We start from the raw sequence: 23,874 nt of genomic DNA on the forward strand, positions 1-23,874 counted from the left end.
TAAACACATAACTGCAGCGTTCGCAGAGTCAGGCCTGATCCCTGCGATCGCTAACAGATTTTTTTGGTAGCATTTTGGTGAACTGGCAAGCACCAGCCCCAGGCAGCGTCAGGTTAGCACCAGTACCGCTAACACCCACGCACGCACCGTACACCTCCCTTTGTGGTATAGTATCTGATCGGATCAATATCTGATCCGATCAGATCTATACTAGCGTCCCCAGCAGTTTAGGGTTCCCAAAAACGCAGTTTTAGTGGGATCAGCCCAGATACCTGCTAGCACCTGTGTTTTGCCCCTCTGCCCAGCCCACCCAAGTGCAGTATCGATCGATCACTGTCACTAACAAAACACTAAACACATAACTGCAGCGTTCGCAGAGTCAGGCCTGATCCCTGCGATCGCTAACAGTTTTTTTTGGTAGCGTTTTGGTGAACTGGCAAGCACCAGCGGCCTAGTACACCCTGGTCGTAGTCAAACCAGCACTGCAGTAACACTTGGTGACGTGGCGAGTCCCATAAGTGCAGTTCAAGCTGGTGAGGTGGCAAGCACAAGTAGTGTCCCGCTGCCACCAAGACGACAAACAGGCCCATCATGCCCTTCCTGCTACATTTGCCAATCCTAATTGGGAACCCACCACTTCTGCAGCGCCCGTAATTCCCCCATTCACATCCCCAACCAAATGCAGTCGGCTGCATGAGAGGCATTTTCTTTATGTCCTCCCGAGTACCCCTACCCAACTAACCCCCCCCCCCCCCCCAAAAAAAATATGTTGTGTCTGCAGCAAGCACGGATATAGGCGTGACACCCGCTATTATTGTCCCCCCTGTCCTGACAATCCTGGTCTTTGCATCGGTGAATGTTTTGAACGCTACCATGCACTAGTTGAGTATTAGCGTAGGGTACAGCACTGCACAGACTAGGCACACTTTCACAGGGTCTCCCAAGATGCCATCGCATTTGGAGAGACCCGAACCTGGAACCGGTTACAGTTATAAAAGTTAGTTACAAAAAAAGTGTTAAAAAAAAATATATGGGGCGTGGCTTAGCAATGGCCGAGTGAAGACGTGCTTTGGAGGAGCTCCCTGTCCAACTCGCCCTGCACGGATCACAAGACGCCTTTTTGCTCCAGTAATCACGGTATGAGCAACCCCAAAAGGTACAGAACGAGATCGTCGTCACGGGGAACCCACCACCGGACCACTCAGACGGGCATACCACACTTTTTCAGAGGTCAGGCGGACCCATCTCCCGGCGCCATAGCTGCCGCGCCACGTGAGCCCAAAACTCCTCCGAGCTGCACGGAAACCCCGATGGCTTCCTCCACACAGAACCCGACGCCACTACTTCTTACGGGCACGCCAGCCTTACTCTGCACGGAGATGGAGAGACACCCGAGCAGCCAACCCATCCTAGAAGAAGACCTCCGCAGCATGCTCAGGGCTCTCCCCACAAGAGCAGACCTGGAGGCCCTGCCCACGAGAGCGGACTTCGAAACTATGATCCTAAGGATCGAGGAGGCACATAAGAAAGACATCCAAGAAGTAAGGGAGGACTTACAAAATGTGGAAACCAGAGTCACCTCGGGCGAATCTAAGATTGCTGCACTGGAGGTGAGGATGCAGGCGATGGAGCACTCACAGCGGACGTATACCCTGGAAGCACAGGACATGCAGCTCCACCTGGAGGAATTGGAGGACCGTAGCCGCCGCAACAACCTGCGGCTACGAGGGATACCAGAGGCCACAGGACCGGAGGACTTAGCGGCGACGGCGACCTTCCAGAACCTACTGGACCATCCGCCGCCACATCTGGAGATCGACAGGATCCACCGCACCCTAGGCCCAAAGCCCTCCGACCCAGCTAGGCCGCGGGATGTTCTATGTCGTATACACCGCTTTGCACAGAAGGAGACTCTGTTAAGAAAAGCATGGGACCAGGGAGAGATAGAATTCGACGGGGCCCGCATCCAAATTTTACCTGACCTGTCGAGGGCTACACTGCAGCGCCGCACCATGCTGAAGCCCATCCTGGAACTAGCAAGAAGACATGGTTGCACGTACAGATGGGGCTACCCGCTAGCAGTGACCTTCCGTAATGATCGGGACCACTACACACTACGCACCCCAGCAGACCTACCGTCCCTCTTTGATTTTATGGGAGCGGATCCAATCCAGGTCCCGAACTGGCTATCGAAGATTCCACGGCCGACCGGCCGCTCAGGCCTGAACACGAGCAGAATCAACCCGTCTACCCGCACACAGAGATCCCGAGGAAGATCCCGCGCCAGACCAGAGAGCGGTGCACGTGAGTCTTGAGTCTGCTGTGAGTAACCGTGGACATTGTGTTTACCGCACACCTACTCCCCCTTTTACCAGTTACAGTTGGGCACCCTACACCCATTTGCTTGGTGACCCCCGAATCAGATGACACTCATACCTAATCCAGGCGGTTTGTTAGCCGCCGATCGCCCCTTGCATCCCGGTGGGAGATCGGGCTGAGCCTGCTCCCCTGCCCCTTGAGCCAAGTTAGGTCCTGTTTATGTGTCTGCCAGGGTTTCTCTTGTACAACCTAACCCCACCCTGATGGACACAGCAAGAGACAAAATAGACCTGGGAAAAGTCCATGGGTTTACTGGAAAGTCTCTGGGACCTACATGGCGGCATCCCCCCCCCCCCCCTCCATTACCCTGGACTGTCGCCTGAACAGAAGATATTATTGGGGGTTATGTTTGTCCTGCCCCCCCCGCCTCCAATCTCTCATACACCCTGTTGTTGAAATGAGCAGTGTAATAAGAACTTATTGACTACTCCCGACCAGCGTTGGGGGATGTAGTTAGCTGCACTGGGAACGATATCACACTGCAGGAGCTGCTGGCAACAAACATGTTCGGAGAACTTTCGGAGGTGTGGGTCAGTCTTGGGAGATGTGGGGGTTTCTGGCCTGTCTCTTGGGGGGAGAGGGGAGGGGGACATGATACGGGGGTACTGGTTGGGGAATATAGCAGTGCCTTAGAGTGATAGGCCACAGATGTTATGCAAGTAGATGTTGACCCGTACAGGTGTTGTCGTGAATAGGATGGAGAGATGAAGGCTGTGCGGTGCACTGACTGTAGTGGAATGTAATAAATAACATGTTTGTTTTTTTTTTTTTTTTGTGTACTGCTGGAACCAGCAGCACAACGTGCAGTCCTAGCATCGCTGGAATATTACCGGCAGCCATCACCTGTTAAAACAACATTTTATACGGAGTTTGCTGAAAACCATCAGAGGGGTTTTACCACCAATATTTCACTTATGCAGGGTGGGAGTGCCGTTTAAGCGGGTTCATAACCCAACTAGTTGAGTAGGAATGCAAGTTTCACACGATTGTTTACAGACTGCTAGTTTACCATTAGCATTTAATGTTTACAGTGTTGCTCATGTCACACAGAAGTATGCTCATACATAACTTCACAGCTTTAGTTTGTAGTCATGTTACGAAAGTTAAAATCTTGTTTACCTGGAGTACCAATTATATTATAGATCCGGGGGCTTGGGGAGGACATAGCCCTCCTCCCGAGGCCCTTGCTTGACACTTCCCCATCTAGGAGAACGACTACACCCAGTTAATACTGGTGTGCGTGGAAGAATATCTTCAGTTTATAGTAATCACCCATTCTTTGTATTGGGTGTCCGGGAGGATCTTTCTCCTCGGCGCCTGTTGCAAACAGAGTGGGCCTTTGCTTCTTTCTAAACTTTTCCCCCTTTCTAATCAACCACTCTTCCTCTCCCTCACCTTCCCCCCTTCTACCCCTCCCCATACCTACAATCGGTCCCCGCGGACATGGGGGTACTCAATGTGGTCACCCTTAATGCAAAGGGACTGAACGTCCCGGAAAAACGGAGAATGCTTCTAAACGAAATGAGACACATGAAGGCAGACATAGTGCTCATACAAGAGACACACTTCAGGGAAGACAAGTTCCCAATCCTAAAAAATAGGTACTACCCGACTGCATATCACTCCACCCACATAGCCGCTAAATCCAGAGGAGTATCTATCCAGATTTCCGCATCTATACCGTGGACACTGGTGGACAAGAAGTCAGACCAGGCAGGAAGGTTCCTTTTTATAAAAGGCATGATAGGTAGTACCAAGGTGACCATCGCTAATTTCTACGCCCCAAATGAACACCAAGACACATTCATGAAACGTCATCTCAAAACACTACAAAATTTCTCTGAGGGCCAATTGATTGTGGGTGGTGATCTTAACATCCCCTTGATCCCGGCAGAGGATACCTCGACAGGCTCTTCCTCCGTCACACGCGGCACCCTCAGGGAAATGTCCCTAGCCCTCCATACGGCACAGCTAATAGACACCTGGCGCCTCTTTCACCCCGGGGAACGAGATTACACTTTCTTCTCCCGACCACACCAAGTGTACTCTCGTATTGACTTTCTCCTGGTCCCACACAACCAACTCCGGGCCATCAAACACACAGCCATCGGCTCCATTACATGGTCCGATCATGCCCCAGTGTCCATGCAATACGACCTCTCAGACTATTTCAAGAGTCAAAGGAAACCCTGGAGACTAAATGAAAGTCTTCTACAAGACCCAGCCATAGTAGCAGACGTCTCAAAAGAGATTTCACATTACTTCCACACTAACACCATAGAAGAGAGTGACTTTGGCCTAATATGGGAAGCACATAAAGCGGTGATCCGCGGAGTGCTCATTAAGCACGGGTCAAGAGTTAAAAAACAAAAGTCAGCGCAATTGGCATCATTGTTTGACAAACTCCATAAACTAGAATCTGCCCATAAAACGACGCCATCTAGACCCCTGGGTAGCGAACTTGATACCATACGCATGCAAATAACAGACCTACTCCAATTCAAAGCTAAGGCAGCTCTTCAGATCTCCCGGAAAAAAATATACGAATCGGGTAACAAGTGTGGCAGACTTCTAGCCCAATCTCTTAAAACACAAAACACGGCATCATACATCCCGCACATTAACTCTTCTACGGGACGAAGAGCTGCCTTGCCTCAGCAAATTACGCAGGAATTTAGATCATACTACGAAAACCTATATAACCTAAACATGACTCAACCCTCTCCAGAGAAAATTGCAGAATACCTAGCGAACTCCAAATTGCCATCCCTATCGACTGAGACGAGAGACATACTGGACGAACCCATTACTCTAACAGACATACAATTGGCGATAAAAAATACTAAGAAAGGGAAAGCTCCCGGACCTGACGGACTTACACTCCAATATTACAAGACATTACTCCCATCATTAGGACAATACCTAACCAAACTATTCAATGACCTAGGCAAAGGGAAACCACTACACAAAGACACACTACAGGCCCAAATAACTGTAATCCACAAAGAAGATAAAGACCCGACCCAATGTGGCAGCTACCGCCCCATATCTCTACTAAACACAGACCTGAAGCTTGTCACAAAAATCCTGGCCACCAGACTACAACAACATATAACCAGCTTAATACACCTAGACCAGGTGGGATTTGTCCCTACCAGAGAGGCGAGGGACAACACTACTAAGGTCCTGAAACTACTCTATCACGCCACTAAAACAGCCACACCGACGGTCTTGCTCAGTACAGATGCTGAAAAAGCATTCGACCGGGTGAATTGGTCGTTTATGTTCTCCACATTGAAGCACATTGGCCTGGGCGACTCCATGGTAAATTGGATTTCAGCAGTATACGCAACTCCGACGGCTAGAGTAAGGGTGAACGGAGTAATGTCCGAAGCGTTCCAGATCTCGAATGGTACAAGACAGGGTTGCCCACTCTCTCCCCTCCTCTTTGCACTAACACTGGAACCATTCCTCTGCCACATAAGACTAAACCCGGACATAACCGGCCTTATCTTAGACAATACTCAATATAAAATCTCAGCATACGCTGATGATTTGATGTTTTCCTTAACGAACCCGATGATATCCCTGCCAAACTTGCTAAAAGAATTCTCCGAATACGGGTCCCTTGCTTACCTAAAAATTAATTGGGCCAAATCAGAAGCTATGAGCGTAGGTATTCCAGATTCAACGCTTAAGCCCCTTAAAGCCAGTTTTAAACTGAAATGGACAGACAAAGCCCTAAAATATCTGGGCACTTTTATCCCCCAAACTATGACAAAGTTGTACGAAGTGAACTTCCCCCCACTAATTACGAAAATAAAAACACTGTTGAATTCTTGGCAATCGGGATTTCACTCTTGGGTGGGACGTGGTAACATCCTGAAAATGTCTATTTTACCCAAAATATTATACATAATGCAAGCCGTCCCGATACGTATCCCCCCTGGTTTTTTCAAGCAAATTCAAACAATATTTACTGAATTCATATGGGCTAAGAAAAAACCCCGCCTGCCGCACAAATTACTTGTCCTCCCTAAACCACACGGGGGGCTAGCGATACCCGACATACGCGCCTACCACCAAGCAATACACCTGGGCAGACTCATAGACTGGCGCAGACATAGAGAGACTAAATTATGGACCCACCTTGAGCAGTCCCACACCCTTATCCCTCTGGGAGGTACACCTTGGTGCTACTCTAGTCTACCTAGGGAACTTAAACAACACCCTCTGATAGGCAACACAGCCAGAATCTGCGCTAAATTAATCTCCAAACCACACATCTCATCTCGGAACTCACCTCTAGTCCCAATTATAGGACATCCCCTGTTCACTCCTGGACTACAGGACAGAGTCTTTCGGGTATTAGGAGAATCTGGAATCCATTCGGCCATACATTTCAGCACAGGTGGGGCTTGGAAAACATACACGGAACTATCTAACCCGCAAGGGGTATTCCGTTTGGATTTCATGCGTACTCTTCAACTTGGACACTTCCTCCACTCCATTACACCCCCCGCAGACGTAGATCAAGGACTCACAACCCTAGAAGAAATCTGCTCTAACACAGGTACCCTACCACATACAATATCACTAATGTACAGCCTCCTGATCACACCCCCCTCAGACTACATACCCCCGGGTCTGACCAAGTGGGAAGAAGAGTTGGGATGCAGCTTTAACCTCACACAGAGACAACGCATTCTTCGCTTCACACACAAGTCTTCCATCTGCGCTAAAACCCAAGAAACTAATTATAAAATTCTCTCTAGGTGGTACAGAACCCCGACACTCCTACACAAAATATCCCCTACCATATCTGAAGAGTGTTGGAGATGTCAGAGGGACAAGGGAACCTTGTTACACATTTTCTGGTCATGCCCTAAGCTCTCACGTTTCTGGAAGGTTGTACACGAGACGATACAATTGTTTACAGACAGGATAATTCCAAAAGATCCGGCACTCTTTCTACTACACGCCACTGACATACCAGACAAAGTATACAAACGATCAGTCATACGACATCTGTTAGATGCAGCCAGAGCTTGCATACCTCTTTGCTGGAAGCTCACCACACCACCGCCTATTGACATGTGGCTTTGCAAAGTAGAAGACATAAAACATATGGAGGACCTGATTCATACGGCACAACATAGGGAAGAGGCATTCTCTAAGACTTGGCAATTATGGACGATGTTTATATACTCGGCGGCGGGTCAATCTTTGAGAGTTGCAGACGAGTCCCGGTGAACGTACAGACACGTGTGCAGTGTCACCAGCACTCTATGAATAGTGCCGTAGTTAATCGAATACTGGATATTATGGGGGCCCACATGCTCGCGGGAACCGAACCTACCCCCCTGTCCCTTCCCCCCCCCCCTCCCCCTACCTTCCAATAACCCCTGATTCTCCACCCCTCTCCCCAACACTCTCTTTCACTTCTCACTTCCCTCCTTCTCCTCCCTGTCACTTTACCCTCAATCAATCTCTCTCTCAATTTCTATTCTTAATAATAATATAGAAAATAGAGGACCGGCGCAGTGGGATCATGCAGTGAATGATGTCATACGTACACTTCGACCCCATGGTTCAACTTACTATAATTATACAAGAATTGATGTATGGTCTTAGTATGACAAGCTGGAGATCGATATGGTGAATAAGAATTGTGTGAGAATTTATATCTTGTCACTATACCAGGTATATGACCAAACGAATGTATTTGTATGTATATGTGGGCCCATTTGGGCCGTGTTCTTGTCTTAAATAAACAATTTAAAAAAAAAAAAAAAAAATATATATATAAAATAAAAAAAGTTGTCGTTTTATTGTTCTCTCTCTATTGTTCTGCTCTTTTTTACTGTATTCTATTCTGCAATGTTTTATTGTTATTATGTTTTATCATGTTTGCTTTTCAGGTATGCAATTTTTTATACTTTACCGTTTACTGTGTTTTGTGGTTAACCATTTTTTTGTCTTCAGGTACGCCATTCACGACTTTGAGTGGTTATACCAGAATGATGCCTGCAGGTTTAGGTATCATCTTGGTATCATTCTTTTCATGTAAAAGCAATCCTAGCGGCTAATTAGCCTCTAGACTGCTTTTACAAGCAGTGGGAGGGAATGCCCACCCCCCACCGTCTTCCGTGTTTTTCTCTGGCTCTCCTGTCTCAACAGGGAACCTGAGAATGCAGCCGGTGATTCAGCCAGCTGACCATAGAGCTGATCAGAGACCAGAGTGGCTCCAAACATCTCTATGGCCTAAGAAACCGGAAGTTACGAGCATTTCGTGACTTAGATTTCGCCAGATGTAAACAGCGCCATTGGGAAATTGGGAAAGCATTTGATCACACCGATCTTGGTGTGGTCAGATGCTTTGAGGGCAGAGGAGAGATCTAGGGTCTAATAGACCCCAATTTTTTTAAAAAAGAGTACCTGTCACTACCTATTGCTATCATAGGGGATATTTACATTCCCTGAGATAACAATAAAAATGATAAAAAAAAAAAAATGAAACGAACAGTTTAAAAATAAGATAAAAAAGCAAAAAAATAATAAAGAAAAAAAAAAAAAGCACCCCTGTTCCCCCCCCCCGCTCTCGCGCAATGGCGAACGCAAGCGTCGGTCTGGCGTCAAATGTAAACAGCAATTGCACCATGCATGTGAGGTGTCACCGCGAAGGTCAGATCGAGGGCAGTAATTTTAGCAGTAGACCTCCTCTGTAAATCTAAAGTGGTAACCTGTAAAGGCTTTTAAAGGCTTTTAAAAATGTATTCATTTTGTCGCCACTGCACGTTTGTGCGCAATTTTAAAGCATGTCATGTTTGGTATGCATGTACTCGGCCTAAGATCATCTTTTTTATTTCATCAAACATTTGGGCAATATAGTGTGTTTTTTAGTGCATTAAAATTTTAAAAAGTGTTTGTTTTTTTTTTTTTCCCCAAAAAATGCGTTTGAAAAATCGCTGCGCAAATACTGTGTGGAAAAAAAAATGAAACACCCACCATTTTAATCTGTAGGGCATTTGCTTTAAAAAAATATATAATGTTTGGGGGTTCAAAGTAATTTTCTTGCAAAAAAAAATAATTTTTTCATATAAACAAAGTGTCAGAAAGGGCTTTGTCTTCAAGTGGTTAGAGTGGGTGATGTGTGACATAAGCTTCTAAATGTTGTGCATAAAATGCCAGGACAGTTCAAACCCCCCCCCCCCCCCAAACGACCCCATTTTGGAAAGTAGACACCCCAAGCTATTTGGAGAGTCATGTCGAGTCCATGGAATATTTTATATTGTGACACAAGTTGCGTCAAAGAGACAAATTTTTTTTTTTTTTTGCACAAAGTTGTCACTAAATGATATATTGCTCAAACATGCCATGGGAATATGTGAAATTACACCCCAAAATACATTCTGTTGCTTCTCCTGAGTACGGGGCTACCACATGTGTGAGACTTTTTGGGAGCCTAGCCGCGTACGGGACCCCGAAAACCAAGCACCGCCTTCAGGCTTTCTAAGGGCGTAAATTTTTGATTTCACTCTTCACTGCCTATCACAGTTTCGGAGGCCATGGAATGCCCAGGTGGCACAAAACCCCCCCAAATTACCCCATTTTGGAAAGTAGACACCCCAAGCTATTTGCTGAGAGGTATAGTGAGTATTTTGCAGACTTCACTTTTTGTCACAAAGTTTTGAAAATTGAAAAAAGAAAAAAAAAATGTTCTTGTCTTTCTTCATTTTCAAAAACAAATTAGAGCTGCAAAATACTCGCTATGCCTCTCAGCAAATAGGGTGTCTACTTTCCAAAATGGGGTCATTTGGGGGGTTTTGTGCCACCTGGGCATTCCATGGCCTCCAAAACTGTGATAGGCAGTGAAGAGTGAAATCAAAAATTTACGCCCTTAGAAAGCCTGAAGGCGGTGCTTGGTTTTCGGGGTCCCGTACGCGGCTAGGTTCCCAAAAAGTCTCACATGTGGTATTCCCCTACTCAGGAGAAGCAGCTAAATGTATTTTGGGGTGCAATTCCACATATGCACATGGCCTGTGTGAGCAATATATCATTTAGTGACAACTTTGTGCAAAAAAAAAAAAAAAATTTGTCACTTTCCCGCAACTGTCAAAATATAAAATATTCCATGGACTTAACATGCCTCTCAGCAAATAGCTTTGGGTGTCTACTTTCCAAAATGGGGTCATTTGGGGGGGGTTGTGCCATCTGGGCATTTTATGGCCTTCAACACTGATAGGTAGTGAGGAATGAAATAAAAAATTTACGCCCTTAGAAATCCTAAAGGCGGTGATTGGTTTTCGGGGCCCTGTACGTGGCTAGGCTCCCAAAAAGTCCCACACATGTGGTATCCCCGTACTCAGGAGAAGCAGCTGAATGTATTTTGGGGTGCAGTTCCACATAGGCCCATGGCCTGTGTGAGCAATATATCATTTAGTGACCACTTTTTGTAAATTTTTTTTTTTTGTCATTATTCAATCACTTGGGACAAAAAAATAAATATTCAATGGGTTCAACATGCCTCTCAGCAATTTTCCTTGGTGTCTACTTTGGAAAATTGGGTCATTTGGGGGGGGTTTGTACTGCCCTGCCATTTTACACCTCAAGAAATGACCTAGGCAGTCATAAACTAAAAGCTGTGTAAATTCCAGAAAATGTACCCTAGTTTGTAGACGCTATAACTTTTGCACAAACCAATAAATATACGCTTATTGACTTTTTTTTTTACCAAAGACATGTGGCCGAATACATTTTGGCCTAAATGTATGACTAAAATTGAGTTTATTGGATTTTTTTAATAATAAACAGTAGAAAATATCATTCTTTTTTTCAAAATTTTCGGTCTTTTTCCGTTTTATAGCGCAAAAAATAAAAATGGCAGAGGTGATCAAATACCATCAAAAGAAAGCTCTATTTGTGGGAAGAAAAGGACACAAATTTCGTTTGGGTACAGCATTGCATGACCGCGCAATTAGCAGTTAAAGCGACTCAGTGCCAAATTGGAAAAAGTCCTCTGGGCTTTAGGCAGCATAATGGTCCGGGGCGGAAGTGGTTAAATACTGGACTGTCATTAGAGGACAGATGGGTATCTCCCCTTGAGATTTCCCCCTCACTTTCTGTCAAAGCAGAATTCTCACCAGTTGAAAAACACACATTGTTAGTAGACCGAAGAGTTAGAACATATGACAATATTTTCATTGCTGTCTCTGCCTTCTTATCCTAGTTCTTGTATAGGCTGAACAAGAGACAGGAAGTGAGGGCAAATCTGACTAATGTTAAAGACATAGGTTAAAAAAAAATAAAAACATGACATGCTATGCAAAACTTAAATATTTACTCCTACTCCCGACTGAAATATTGCTTTTAAAAGTGATATCAGCAAGACCTGGATTTTCTGTCCTTAAACTGGAAATCCAAAAGTGGACCCATGGTGACAACTGTGGCATCACTGGGTATGTGTAGTTAGATTGTCCTATATAAATGTGGAAAACCCTTTCAGTGGGCAGTTGGTGCTTTAAAAAAAAAGCAGTGAGTTACTGGAAAAATGTATCATTCATTGCTTTATAAATAACCAGTTTTGGGATTGAGTCCAATGCATTTTACCAAGAAAAAAAAACGAGGCTTGGATGAATTTCAAGGGTCCTTTTTACCTTACTATTTTAGGATTTGACTTTTGCAAAAAGTGAAGAAAGAAAGATGGGAGTGGAACATCATCTTTTTGGTAAACTGAGTTTATTTTTCCGAGCAAACAGTGAAAATCCAATTTTTCCAAGCTCCCTGCACTTATCCCTACAAGCCATTGATAAGCGAAGGGGAAACAGAATTATTGATCTAATTGGTGACCTGCTATACGTGCAAGCCGTTTTCTTGGGTCCTTGTAAAATTCAAATTAATATAAAAAAAAGGATGTTTATGTCTAGGAGGTGCTGAGATCACTTTTCATTATAGTTTCAGGAGCAGCACAAAATCTAATGCCAAATCCTTCAAATTTCCTGCAGAATATAAAATTTGCTGGAATGTATGGTCATCAATGAGACATCTATTGAGCAGATTAATTGAATCGAGTCCAGTTTCTGATAGAAGGGTGTGGTGGTATGCATTAATGCGCCCTCCCATCCTTGTTTACATCACAAATCTATGCCAGACCCAGCTATTCAGATATTCATTGGCATGTCCACCATCTCCATTGACGCCTGTGTTTAGACATCGTCAGATACCTCCCACTCATTATAATTTCACAGCTTCCATGACAATACATCCTTTGTTTCACACATACAGAAAAACACTCCTATTATCCCCTTTTCAAGGAGACACGTTTCACACATCTGCTACATTCTGATATTTATTTTGTTTTAAATGTGCAAAAAGGGTCAGAAAAAGTATGTTCTAAACTGTACTGCTTTTACATTTGTCAAACACTAAAAAATTCTGTTCCAGGACAATAAAAAGCAAATATTGTCTAAAATCAGTATTAACCATTGAATATTTTTAATTGTGTCACCGGGTAAAAAAGGGTAGACCGTTTAGATCCACTGACAAGTTTGAGGTTATATGAATGCAGCCTAATCAGAAGCAACTTCAAATTCATAATGTATTTACCCCTCAGCATACCAAATATTGGTAAAGAGATAGGGGAAGGGTACAGTTGTACCTCTGATAATGTGCACAATAAATAAAATGGGGCAAATGAAAAGGCATAATGGTGGGGGTGTGTGTTTTTTTTTTTTTTTACACTAAGGGGGGTGGGGGGGTGTCAGCCATTACAACCTGCATAGAAAGGCGACAAGTTAGAATCTCTATTAAAGAGTATTTATAATTTTCATACAAAATTGTTAATGTCTCACTATATATTATTCATCTTTTAAGTGTCCATACAGATTACGTAAGTAGTTCTCAAATCAGATCTAGTAAACATTTCATTTCTGTGGCACCCACAAATCATGTGGGTCAAGACTCCATGGGGAGGAATAGGAAAATTCATGTTGGATGGAAATCATTTTCCCCCTAATAAGACTGTGCTGGCAATATCTGCAGTGTTCATGCTTAGAAAAATGTAAAAGTGCTTGGCAGCAAAAAGCTATGGAGCTGGTTTGAGCATTTCTGTACATCCGACCATCTTCTAGTGTCTATGGACAGATTTATACACTTTTCATTGCAATGCAACACCCTCTGATATCTTTTGGCAGTTTTCGATAAACTAACATTTGACTGCACATTCTCAGATTAAACGTACATCTATGAGTAATATAAAGGTGGCCCAGCATTGGCAAGTGGTGGTCCTTATTTTCATCGTTGTTTGAATCTGTTAAGTAGTTTGTGTCTAAGCTAGGCTACCTGAATGATAACCTTCCGTGGTCATAAGTGCTTGATATTGCACAGGTATATTACTGAATATGTATAATCTCCCTGTGGGTGGGTAGATCACTTTTCCCATGTAGTTAATTGGAGAATCAGAAGCGCTAGACCAGGGGTCTTCAAACTACGGCCCTCCAGGTGTTCAGGAACTACAATTCCCATCATGCCTAGTCATGTCTGTGAATGTCAGAGTTTTACAATGCCTCATGGGTTGTGTAGTTCTGCAACAGCTGGAGGGCCATAGTTTGAGGATCCCTGCACTAGACCATGTCAAGACAGGCAGGCTTCTCTCACCCACCATTTTACAGGAGGTGGTTATCATGTATGTCTATTCTTAATTAAGTTCTCACTGTTGCCAGAGAACCAGATCTCAAACATTTTAAAAGGTTTTTAAATTAGATCATCAATAATGTCAATGTCATATCCCTAAACATGGACATCTTTGCAAGTACAAGTAGTCTCAGAAAACGTTGGCAGGATCAGCATGCTCAGAAACTGCACTTCTATTTTGTGTGTAGCTTGCACGAAAAACACTAGCTATTGTATTTTGATTTTCTGTTCCTATATAAATATTATGAAGACCTTCCTTTTTTTTTTTTTTTCAGCTTTCCTTTTCAATTAAAACCAAGCAATTGACCTCTTTTGAAGATGGTACCCAATAGGACGAGGGGGGTTGACTGACAGTCTGGTAGGGAGCTATATTGGGGAATCCATTGGCAGTTTGTGATCTTAAATATTAAGAACCCTTAATTTATGTTGGAAATTTCCTGAAATAATATCAATGGATACTTGTCTTTTAACAGCCGTTGTGACCTGTAGTGGCCACAAATGGGTGATGAATATATTGCCACTTCTAGCTATATCTGGAACAGATACACATGCAGTGGGCACAATCAACCATTCTCATTGAGAAGATAAGCAATTGTTTAAATAAAACTTTATATAAAATACATACTATTATAACGTCAAGATGAAATGTTATAACCGAAATGACCCTTTTCTTATTAGCAGAGTTTACAATTTAGATATAGAGGCACTGGTAGAGGAGTGGAAAATATTAATGTAAAAAAAAGATTATATATATTATAATATAATTTTTCTTCCGTTTTAATTTTCAGGAGATTGAATTCTTATTTACTAAAAATACATAAACCTGGAACCTCAGTCTTTCTAACCTACCTGGTTTCTACCTGGGTTCATTTACATCTAATTCAATCACAATACAGCTTGAGGATGGTCTGGTTCTAGGCGAGGCTTGATTAGCATCTTAAGAGTCCTAGCTTGATATTATTAGCTCTAGACAATAGTTGACCTCAGCCCACTTTCTGATCTCTACTATAAAGTCTGATGTTCTTGGACCCTCAGTCAATATAAAACCTGTCAAGATTTGACTGAGAAGGTAGCTTGGATCCTACAAGAGCCAATTTCAACCAACTAACCAGACTGAGGACATTTTCTATCCTACAGGACAATATTCTCCATCCAACTGAGCAGTGACTGCATTTTCTAGGTAAGTCAGTCACTGTCTTTTTTCCATCTGGTGTTCAGTTTGATGGGCTGCGGATCAGGCTGAGATGGCAAGGGAAGGATCATAATAGACATTAGAAATGGCCATCACCATTCACAACTGTATATGTTATGTATAGAAAGCCCAAACTTTCAGTTTTGGATTGGGTAAGAAAAAATTTAGAACCAACTGTTATTCTGTATTTTTCTGCCTGTGCTCTGTTGGGAAGAGTTCCATTTTGGTTCCAGTCCCTGAAATGATGCAAGAAATGCTGGTAAAATGAGGGAGGTAGCACTTTAGGCTGGCTATAAATTATGCAATTTTCTTTAAAAAATAATTGCTTGAATCCCCCATCAACACTGTGTGTTGTGTCACTAAAGCTAGAGAGGGTGAAATTGATTTCTCTGCAGCATTGTGATTTAATTTTGCCCTCTCTAGATTTAGTAAATAAACCCCACAATGTGAGTGTGTTGATGGGGGAATCGGTCATCTTTCATCAATTGTATTTACCCTTGCTATGAAGCCAAGTACAGTGTTGCAAGTCATTTTTAAGCCAATAGATAGATTATCTTTATTCCCGACAAATATCCACAAGCCTGTTTATTTTGTTATTAAAAACTTCTAATTGGTTTTATCGAAAATGTATATGCACTGTAAATACAATTCTAAGTACAGCCTACATTTCTACCCATTTTTAAATCAAAAAGAAACATTTTAAAAAAAGAGGTACACAGTTGCAGATATTTAATGGAAACCTGTACCAAGAACTGAGTATTCTTAGGTCAGCAAATGCAGCCTACATATTCCCTAGTTTTTAAAGTTTTTTTTTTTTTTTTTTTTGTTTGTTTGTTTGTTTTTTCCTTCTTCACTAACCCCTGAACAAACATGCAGATTAGAAAGTCAAAGCCAAGTCTAAACTCCTAATATGTATACTTGTTCTGTCTCAAAACTATGGAAGCCAATGAATTGCCAGCCTTTACTAGCCTCTTCATGAGTGGAGATCTGTGATGGCAGCCTTTTGAGTCTTATTACTCAGCTTACTCACCTTTTTCATAATGCTCTAGAGCAGTTGTCTCAAACTAACAGCCCTACAGCTGTTGCAAAACTACAAGTCCCATGATGCAATGTAAGGCTGACAGTTACAAGCATGACTCCCACAGGCAGAGGCATAATGGGACTTGTAGTTTCACAACAGCTGGACGGCCGCCAGTTTGAGACCCCTGCTCTAGAGTTTCTATCTTGTGGAATGCAGATTTGGACATTTGTCTGATTGCCATCACGGGTCAATGAAGGTTTGCTCCATCAAAGAAAATTTGACAGTTTAAGGTTATTTGGCTTTTGCTATTCTCAACCTAATACTGTATAACCTGGTAATACCTGGTAATTTAATCCTAAACCTCCACAAAACATTTCTACTGCTATGCTCTGCATAGTTAGTCAAAGTACATTTGGGGTTACAATAGCAACCAAATATGTTCTGTTATTCTGAAAATGTCAGGGGCTGAGCTGTGTAATCTGGCAAGACTCAAGACTAAGCTGCAAAATCATTTATTATATTGGTCAAAAAGTTCACATTGTTAAATATGCCAATTTGCATGGAGTTTCGTTTGGACGTGTACTTGTCTCGGACACTTTATCAATCCCTCTCACCAAGGTGTCATCCACCTTCTTCTTTTTTTTTTTTTTTTTTATCTGTATACGATTTGTACTGTGTGTTTTTTTTTTTTTTTTTTTTTTTTACTGGAACTGTGTTGGTATAGCATACAAAGGGTTTGGGGATTTTAATGTAAGACAGCACAATCAGATCCTGCTTCAAAAGAATGAAAATGGGCCATAAATGGTCATCTATGAAAAGTTTGTTTTCTAATGTCATTGACATTTGAAAAAATGTTATTTCTTTTAAAAAGTTTTCGAAGACTCCCACCCGCTCACACCCTACGATGGAACCTGCTTTTACAACAGTGTACGTTAAGGAAATCTCTGATCATTTTCAGTACATCAAGAGGCTGGGCAAAGGCACTTTTGGTAAAGTCCTACTCGTTCAGGACAAGGTCACAGGTATGTAAAAGCAATTATAATTGTCATGCTTAAAGTATTTTAATTGACATGTAATGCATCATCTGTTAAAATAATTTTATATATTTTTTAAATGTATTCAGTATTTTAATTGGGAAAACATGAAATTTATATATTAGCATTTTATATGTGAGCCAATGGCAGCCAGTTAGTGACCAGCTCCAAGCAAAAATATGAGCTTTCTACAAACGGTTATTAGCAGAAGGGCTGCAGAAAAGAACAGCTCAATGACTGCAAGGTATACCCCCTCTTTATAGACAATGGAATATCTTCTATCTCAGCATGTTTTGCAGACCATTATGGATACACCATATAATAAACTGGTCTTCATTGGTTAGAAAAATGAAAGTATTTAAAACATTGGTTTAAAATTTTACATTTCCAAAATTGTAAACAAAAATTAGACCAAAAAGTTTCTCAATAAGGAATAGGAATTCAAATAACTGTAAGCAGTAATCTTGTAATGTTCAGTGATAAAGGGTTGGTTTGAAAACAATTGGTTCCTATAGAAAATCAAAGACTGTTCTGTGAGACATTGTAAGATCCCATCAAAACTGTGTCTGAAGAAAATGTGTCTTGCACTTTTGATTTTGAGCGCTAAAAAAAAAAAAAAAAAAGTATGAAAAGAAGAACTTGTTTTATATAAAGGCAAAAAACATTTCTCCATCTTTCTAGCACAGTATGACATGGACAACAAAATCCTTTTGTATGATGTTCATTAGAGTCCGGTTTAGGATCTGATTGTTAATGTGTCTCTCATTTGTGTTAAGGTAACCCAGTGGCCATGAAAGCGGTGAAAAAAGACAAGACCAAGTTGACAGACTTTCTAAAGGAACTATCCTATTCCATCGTTCTATCCAACCACCATGGCATCATAGCCACCCACCCAATCTTCATAAACACCCCGAACTATTACATTATGACCCAGGAGCTGGCTACAGCTGGGACCCTACATCAACTCATTGAGCATGAGGTGAGGTGTTTGTACATTTGGTTCATTGTGTCTCCTTTCTTAAAACTAGAACCAAGAAAATTTAAAAACAAAATTAGAGTTGTTATTGTTGACCTCAACCAACCAAATTTAAAATTTTCTTTATGGAGAAAAAAAATATATTCTAAATTGATTGCTACTGCCAACTTCTCCACATTTTGTTCAATATAGACACATTGAGAGCAGTCAATATTCCATCTTTACCACTACATGACTGTGAAAGTGTGCTGCATCAGCGTCTCACTCCAGAACAAGGGATGCAGATTTTTCATACAAATGCAATGGTTAAAGTTTCAGTAGATAAAATACATGACAAGTCAATTAAAGTTAGATGATTGCTCCCAAAAAGGGCATAAAGTAAGGTTTGAGATAAAAAAAATCTGCAGAATTTCCAATTTCTTTCCATTATAGCCCTGCTCATTTTTGCTAGGAACATGAAGGTCTTCCATATGTTTCAAAACCTAAAAAATACATCAACCCAGTTCTCCCTAAATATATTACTTGTTCCTTTTTGTTCAGCTGTCACCTTTCACGCAATAAGGAAAAATGTCAGATTGCTTTTGTATTTTTGGTTGTCAATTCACCCACAACTGAAGGGTGTATGGATCCTCATGAAAGCTGCAAGTCAGCATAGCAAATTCCTTTTAAAACAATTAAAGCCAATTCACATTAACCATGTTTATTGTATTTCATGCACTATTGAAATGTCTCATAAAAGGTTTTCGGTCTAATATTTCAGGTAGAAATTCCAGAAATAACGGCGAAACGCTGTGCAGCACAGTTGGCTAGGGCTCTGGATTACATGCATAGCCGAAGATTGGTGCACCGAGACCTTAAGCCGGACAACATCTTGCTTATGGACAAGGAATGCCACAGTGTCAAATTGTGTGACTTTGGACTATCTCGGCCTATTGGCAGTATTGTGACTTCCATGTCACACATCATCCCATCTCTGTCCCCAGAGCAGTGTGCGATGAAAAGCGATGAGTATTTGGTTGTGACAACAAGCCTAGATTCCTGGGCCTTTGCAGTTCTTATTTATGTTGCTCTAATGGGAGACAATCCCTGGGAAGCTGCTGTGGAGGAGGATGAGATGTACCAGGCCTTCCACTGCTGGCAGAAAAGTGGCAACAACATTTCTCCACCAGCTCGATGGAAAAAGTTGACAAAAGAGGCACTGAACATGTTCAACAAATTGCTTTCTGAGGACCCTGACTCTCGATCCTCTGTTGTTTCCATCACGTGTTATCTTCGTTATGCTTGGAGAATTGAAGAATTCTCAGAGGAGGAAATGACAGAGGATGAATCCACAGAGGATGAGGAAGAAGACATGTAAGAATCTGATTTTTTTACAATGCAGGCCCAGGAATCTACATGACCACCAGCACATCTTGGCATTGGCATATTGTATCATTTTATTCTTATCTACAGTTGCAGTTTATTTATTTTTTAAGTTTTAATTTCCCTCTTACTTCCTGGAAACCATGTTGGTCTGTAACCCTTATTGTGTCTTTGTACTATTACCGTGATAATAATTTTACTTTCTGCATTCCTTTTTGAAACCTCTAAACCCAATAAAACTTTGTAACGTCAGATATTTAACTGCTGAAAACCTCATATGTCTCGTGAAACAATATTTTATCTTCACTTCGCATGGTCCTTTTCCCTGCGCTCTTCAATAGGCACCTGGTAAAACCTCAGGTATTGACAGGTAGCATCTAGTATTATAAAAGACTGTTTTTCCAATTTAAAAAAAGCAGCACAGAAAAATTTTATTTGAAATGCTCTCATTTCCATAAAACATTTATTTGTTTGAAATATTCTCATATATCTCAAGTCTCCCGCGAGGTGCGGGAGTCTCTCGTATTTCTGCGGTGGCTCTCGCACACCCGCAAGCGTCTCATGAACTCCGGTAAATGATCGGTGCGTCAGGGAACAGCTGTGAACACCAATCTCCTTTGTATAGATTTTTAGCTGACAGCCGCTTCTCCTTCTCTCCCTCCTGTGGCTGACAGCTAAAAAGCTATACAGGGAGATCGGTGTTCACAGCTGTCCCTTCTGTTGCACCGATCATTCCCGGCTGTTCTGTGTGCTCCTCACCCCGGCCCCATCCTTGTCCTTCTCTCCCCCCCCTGTTCTCCTCCTGCCCCCATGTTGTCTTCCGCCCCTCCTGTCCTCCTCCACCCCCCTCATCCTTCGCAGCTGGCTCCCCTCCTCTCCTCTTCCACCGGCTGCAGGGGGGGGGGGGGACTGTCAGGAATAGGACACAGTGAGCAAGATCACTCCTGTGTCCTGTGATAACTGAGCAGAGTAAACTGTGTTTACTCTGCTCAGTTTATGAATAAACAGGAGCCTCTGTCTCCTGTTCATTCATCTTTAGTGCTAGTGCTGAGAAAGGGACTGGGGAATCTGTGACCTCAGTACCTTTGTCTATCTCAAAGGGGAGATGTCAGGGTTCTGTTTAGACCCCTGATATCTCACCAAAGCCCCCAAAAAAATATTTTAAAAAATTCTAAAAAATAATAATAGAATAAACTACTGACACCACTCTCTCCTGCCCCACCAACACTGTCCACTACCTCAACCCCCTCCCCCCAAAAAGCATTGTGAAAAACAATTAAAAACGAATTAAATTGTAAAAAAATCAATTCATAAAACTAAAAAAACTACTGACACCGTCCACTGCCACATACCACCCACCCCCTTCCCCAGAAGCATAGTTAGTCAGGTTGAAAAAAGACACAAGTCCATCCAGTTCAACCATAAAAAAAAAATAAAAAAAAATCGTACAATCCACTATACCCACAGTTGATCCAGAGGAAGGCAAAAAACCCCAGCAGAGCATGCTCCAATTTGCTACAGCAGGGGAAAAAATTCCTTCCTGATCCCAGAGAGGCAATCGGATTTTCCCTGGATCAACTTTACCTATAAATGTCAGTACCCAGTTATATTATGTACATTTAGGAAAGTATCCAGGCCTTTCTTAAAGCAATCTACTGGCCAGAACCACCTCTGGAGGGAGTCTATTCCACATTTTCACAGCTCTTACTGTGAAGAAACCTTTCCGTATTTGGAGATTAAATCTCTTTTCTTCCAGTCGTAAAGAGTGTCCCCTTGTCCTCTGTGTTGACCGTAAAGTGAATAACTCAACACCAAGTTCACTATATGGACCCCTTATATATTGATGCATGCATATTCTTAGCCCCCAAGTGCATAACTTTACATTTCTCAACATTAAACCTCATCTGCCACATAGTTGCCCAATTAGACAGTGCATTGAGGTCGGCTTGTAAATTGGAGACATCCTGTAAGGACGTTATTCCACTGCATAGCTTGGTGTCATCTGCAAAGCACTGTGAAAAAATATTGAAAATGTGATTTCAAAAATACTTTGTTGCTGGCGCGAAGCGCCACCTCCCTGAAATGAGTTTGCCACCTCCCTGAAATTAGTTTTTGCAGGTTGGGATGTCTGTATTCTTTTGACTGTACATTCCCTGCATTATTCTGTGTTTTTTTTGCAAATTCCCTAGAACTGCTCTATCCCACTTTGAATGTCATAGCCCTCTTCTATTGGTGTCTCATTACAGTGTGCTGGCCCAGTGGGCTGAACAAAAAAAAACCTAACCACTCAGGTCAGAGCCGTTCTACTAACAATCTGATATTAGTACAGAAATCTTCCCTGCTGTTATGTCTGACAGGGGGACGGCCCCCCTGACAGAACTCCAGTAAGCGCTCTCAGCAGACCTTTTTCAGTCATGCCCCTTTGATAGAAGCCAGCCCAACTGCAGTACACATGGACTGAATGTCAGCCAGTTTCTATTGAACCGGCTGATGGCACCTTTGTGTACGGGGCTTTAGCCATGTTCACCTGCAATCCTCTTTTACATTCACAGTTGCAGAGGGTGGATACTACACTTATTTTCAAAGCAATAATGAATTAGCAAGAATAAGCCTTGTGGTTCTCCATGGCAATCTGTGATTAAAGTCCAGTTACATCCAAAATATTTTATTTACTTTTGAGGGTGGAAGGGTTAGAACCTTGCCCAGGCATTAGGTACTAAGAAATCTTCTCAATAACTAACACAGAAATCTCTCCAATGGGGGAAAAGAGGAAGCGTGCATGCACATTGTTAGTAGAGCAGGGATGGGTAAGAACCTCTGACAAGGTTTTTTGCTGTCTCCATCTTCTTGTTCTTGTACAGGCACTACAAGAGATGGGAAGGGCAAATCTGCCCAATAGCAGTCAGACAGTAAAAAAGTAAAAATCTGACCCTATCCAAAACTAGAAGCAAATTTCGGTTGGAGCTAAAATAAAAGATTAATCAGAAATCCAAGTCTTGGTTATCACTTTTAAAGGATAGGAAATCCAAAAGTGGGCCCATGGTAACAAAATGTGACTTGATGGTGTATGTAGTTTTAAGTGTGGAAAACCTTTCAATGGGCATTCATTGGCAAAAATAGCAGTGAATGACTGGGAAAAGTGATCGATCATTGCTGTATAAAATAAGCAAAAATCCTGAGATCTTTACAAAATAAAACCAGTACTTTGGAAAGATACATTGGAGACAGAGTAGAGGAAAAATGAAGGTGACATTTGTAGGGTCCCTCATTAGCCTCACTGTTAGGATTATTTTCTTCTCCCCCCCCCCCTTTTTTTTTTTTTTTTTTTTTCTTTTTTTAATAAAGCCAAAAAGAAACCTGGTAAAAAAAAAAAAAAAAAAAAACAAGCAGTAGCACACATGACTCTCATCCTTTTTGAAGTAGTTTCAATTTCTCAAACAGCGAAAATCCATTTTCTAAAATCACTATGCTTAACCACTTGCCGACCACCCCACATGTACTGCAGGGCCAGCGGTTCTCCTGTGTGAAAAAAAAAAACAGTAACCAGCTTTTGTAGCACCAATCACTGTATTGGTGGCACTGGGCCCCAAAAAGTGCCACTTGGTGTCAGATTTGTCTGCTGTAATGTTGCAGTCCTGCTATAAATTGCTGATGGCTGCCATTACTAGTAAAGAGAATGAAACCATAAAAATATCCCACAGTTTGTAGATGTTAATAACTTTTTTGCACAAACCAATCAATAATGTATTGGGATTTTTTTTTACCAAAACAATGTAGTCGAATACATATTGGCCTAAACTGATGAAAAAATTTGATTTTTTTTAACTTTTTTTTTTTTTTTTTTTTTTAATTGGGTGTGTTTTTATAGCAGAAAAAAATAATTTTAAAAATAATATGGCCTTTTGTTTATAGCGCAAAAAATAAAACCACAAGGGGTGATCAAATCCCACCATTTTTTTTTCCCAGTGTCGCATGACCACATAATTGTCAGTTAAATGCCGTATCGCAAATAATGGGCTGGGTAAACCTTCTGGGGCTGAAGTGGTTAAGGCAGCAAGAGACTGTTTAAATCTCAGACAGTTTCTGTTGAACCAGCCAAGATTTGAACCAGAGTATGGGCAGGCTGAATGTACCCAAGTTCGATTGACCAACTTGGAAACAACCAGCCTCATATATTTTACATGGGATTCTCGCTAGGGGCTGGTGTAGCCGCTAGCAA

At 42.0% G+C, this 23,874-nt stretch overlaps 1 protein-coding gene across 1 annotated transcript; it reads left to right on the top strand.

Moving 5' to 3' along the window:
* Positions 1-17,187: 17,187 nt before the first annotated feature.
* LOC141141167 (serine/threonine-protein kinase SBK1-like) lies at positions 17,188-19,650 on the top strand. The gene is made up of 3 exons (XM_073628869.1): positions 17,188-17,305; positions 18,094-18,296; positions 19,054-19,650. Exons 1-3 carry the CDS (start codon positions 17,188-17,190, stop codon positions 19,648-19,650), a joined length of 918 nt encoding a protein of 305 aa, XP_073484970.1.
* Positions 19,651-23,874: the final 4,224 nt, after the last annotated feature.

Source organism: Aquarana catesbeiana, linkage group LG04 (assembly GCF_042186555.1).
Source record: "Aquarana catesbeiana isolate 2022-GZ linkage group LG04, ASM4218655v1, whole genome shotgun sequence".
NCBI classification, from domain to species: Eukaryota; Metazoa; Chordata; class Amphibia; order Anura; family Ranidae; genus Aquarana; species Aquarana catesbeiana.

Coding starts and splice junctions, on each gene's coding strand:
- LOC141141167 (XM_073628869.1), top strand. CDS start 17,188: ATGGAACCTGCTTTTACAACAGTGTACGTTAAGGAAATCTCTGATCAT. Junction 17,306..18,093: donor CGTTCAGGACAAGGTCACAG/GTATGTAAAAGC, acceptor ATTTGTGTTAAG/GTAACCCAGTGGCCATGAAA. Junction 18,297..19,053: donor ATCAACTCATTGAGCATGAG/GTGAGGTGTTTG, acceptor CTAATATTTCAG/GTAGAAATTCCAGAAATAAC.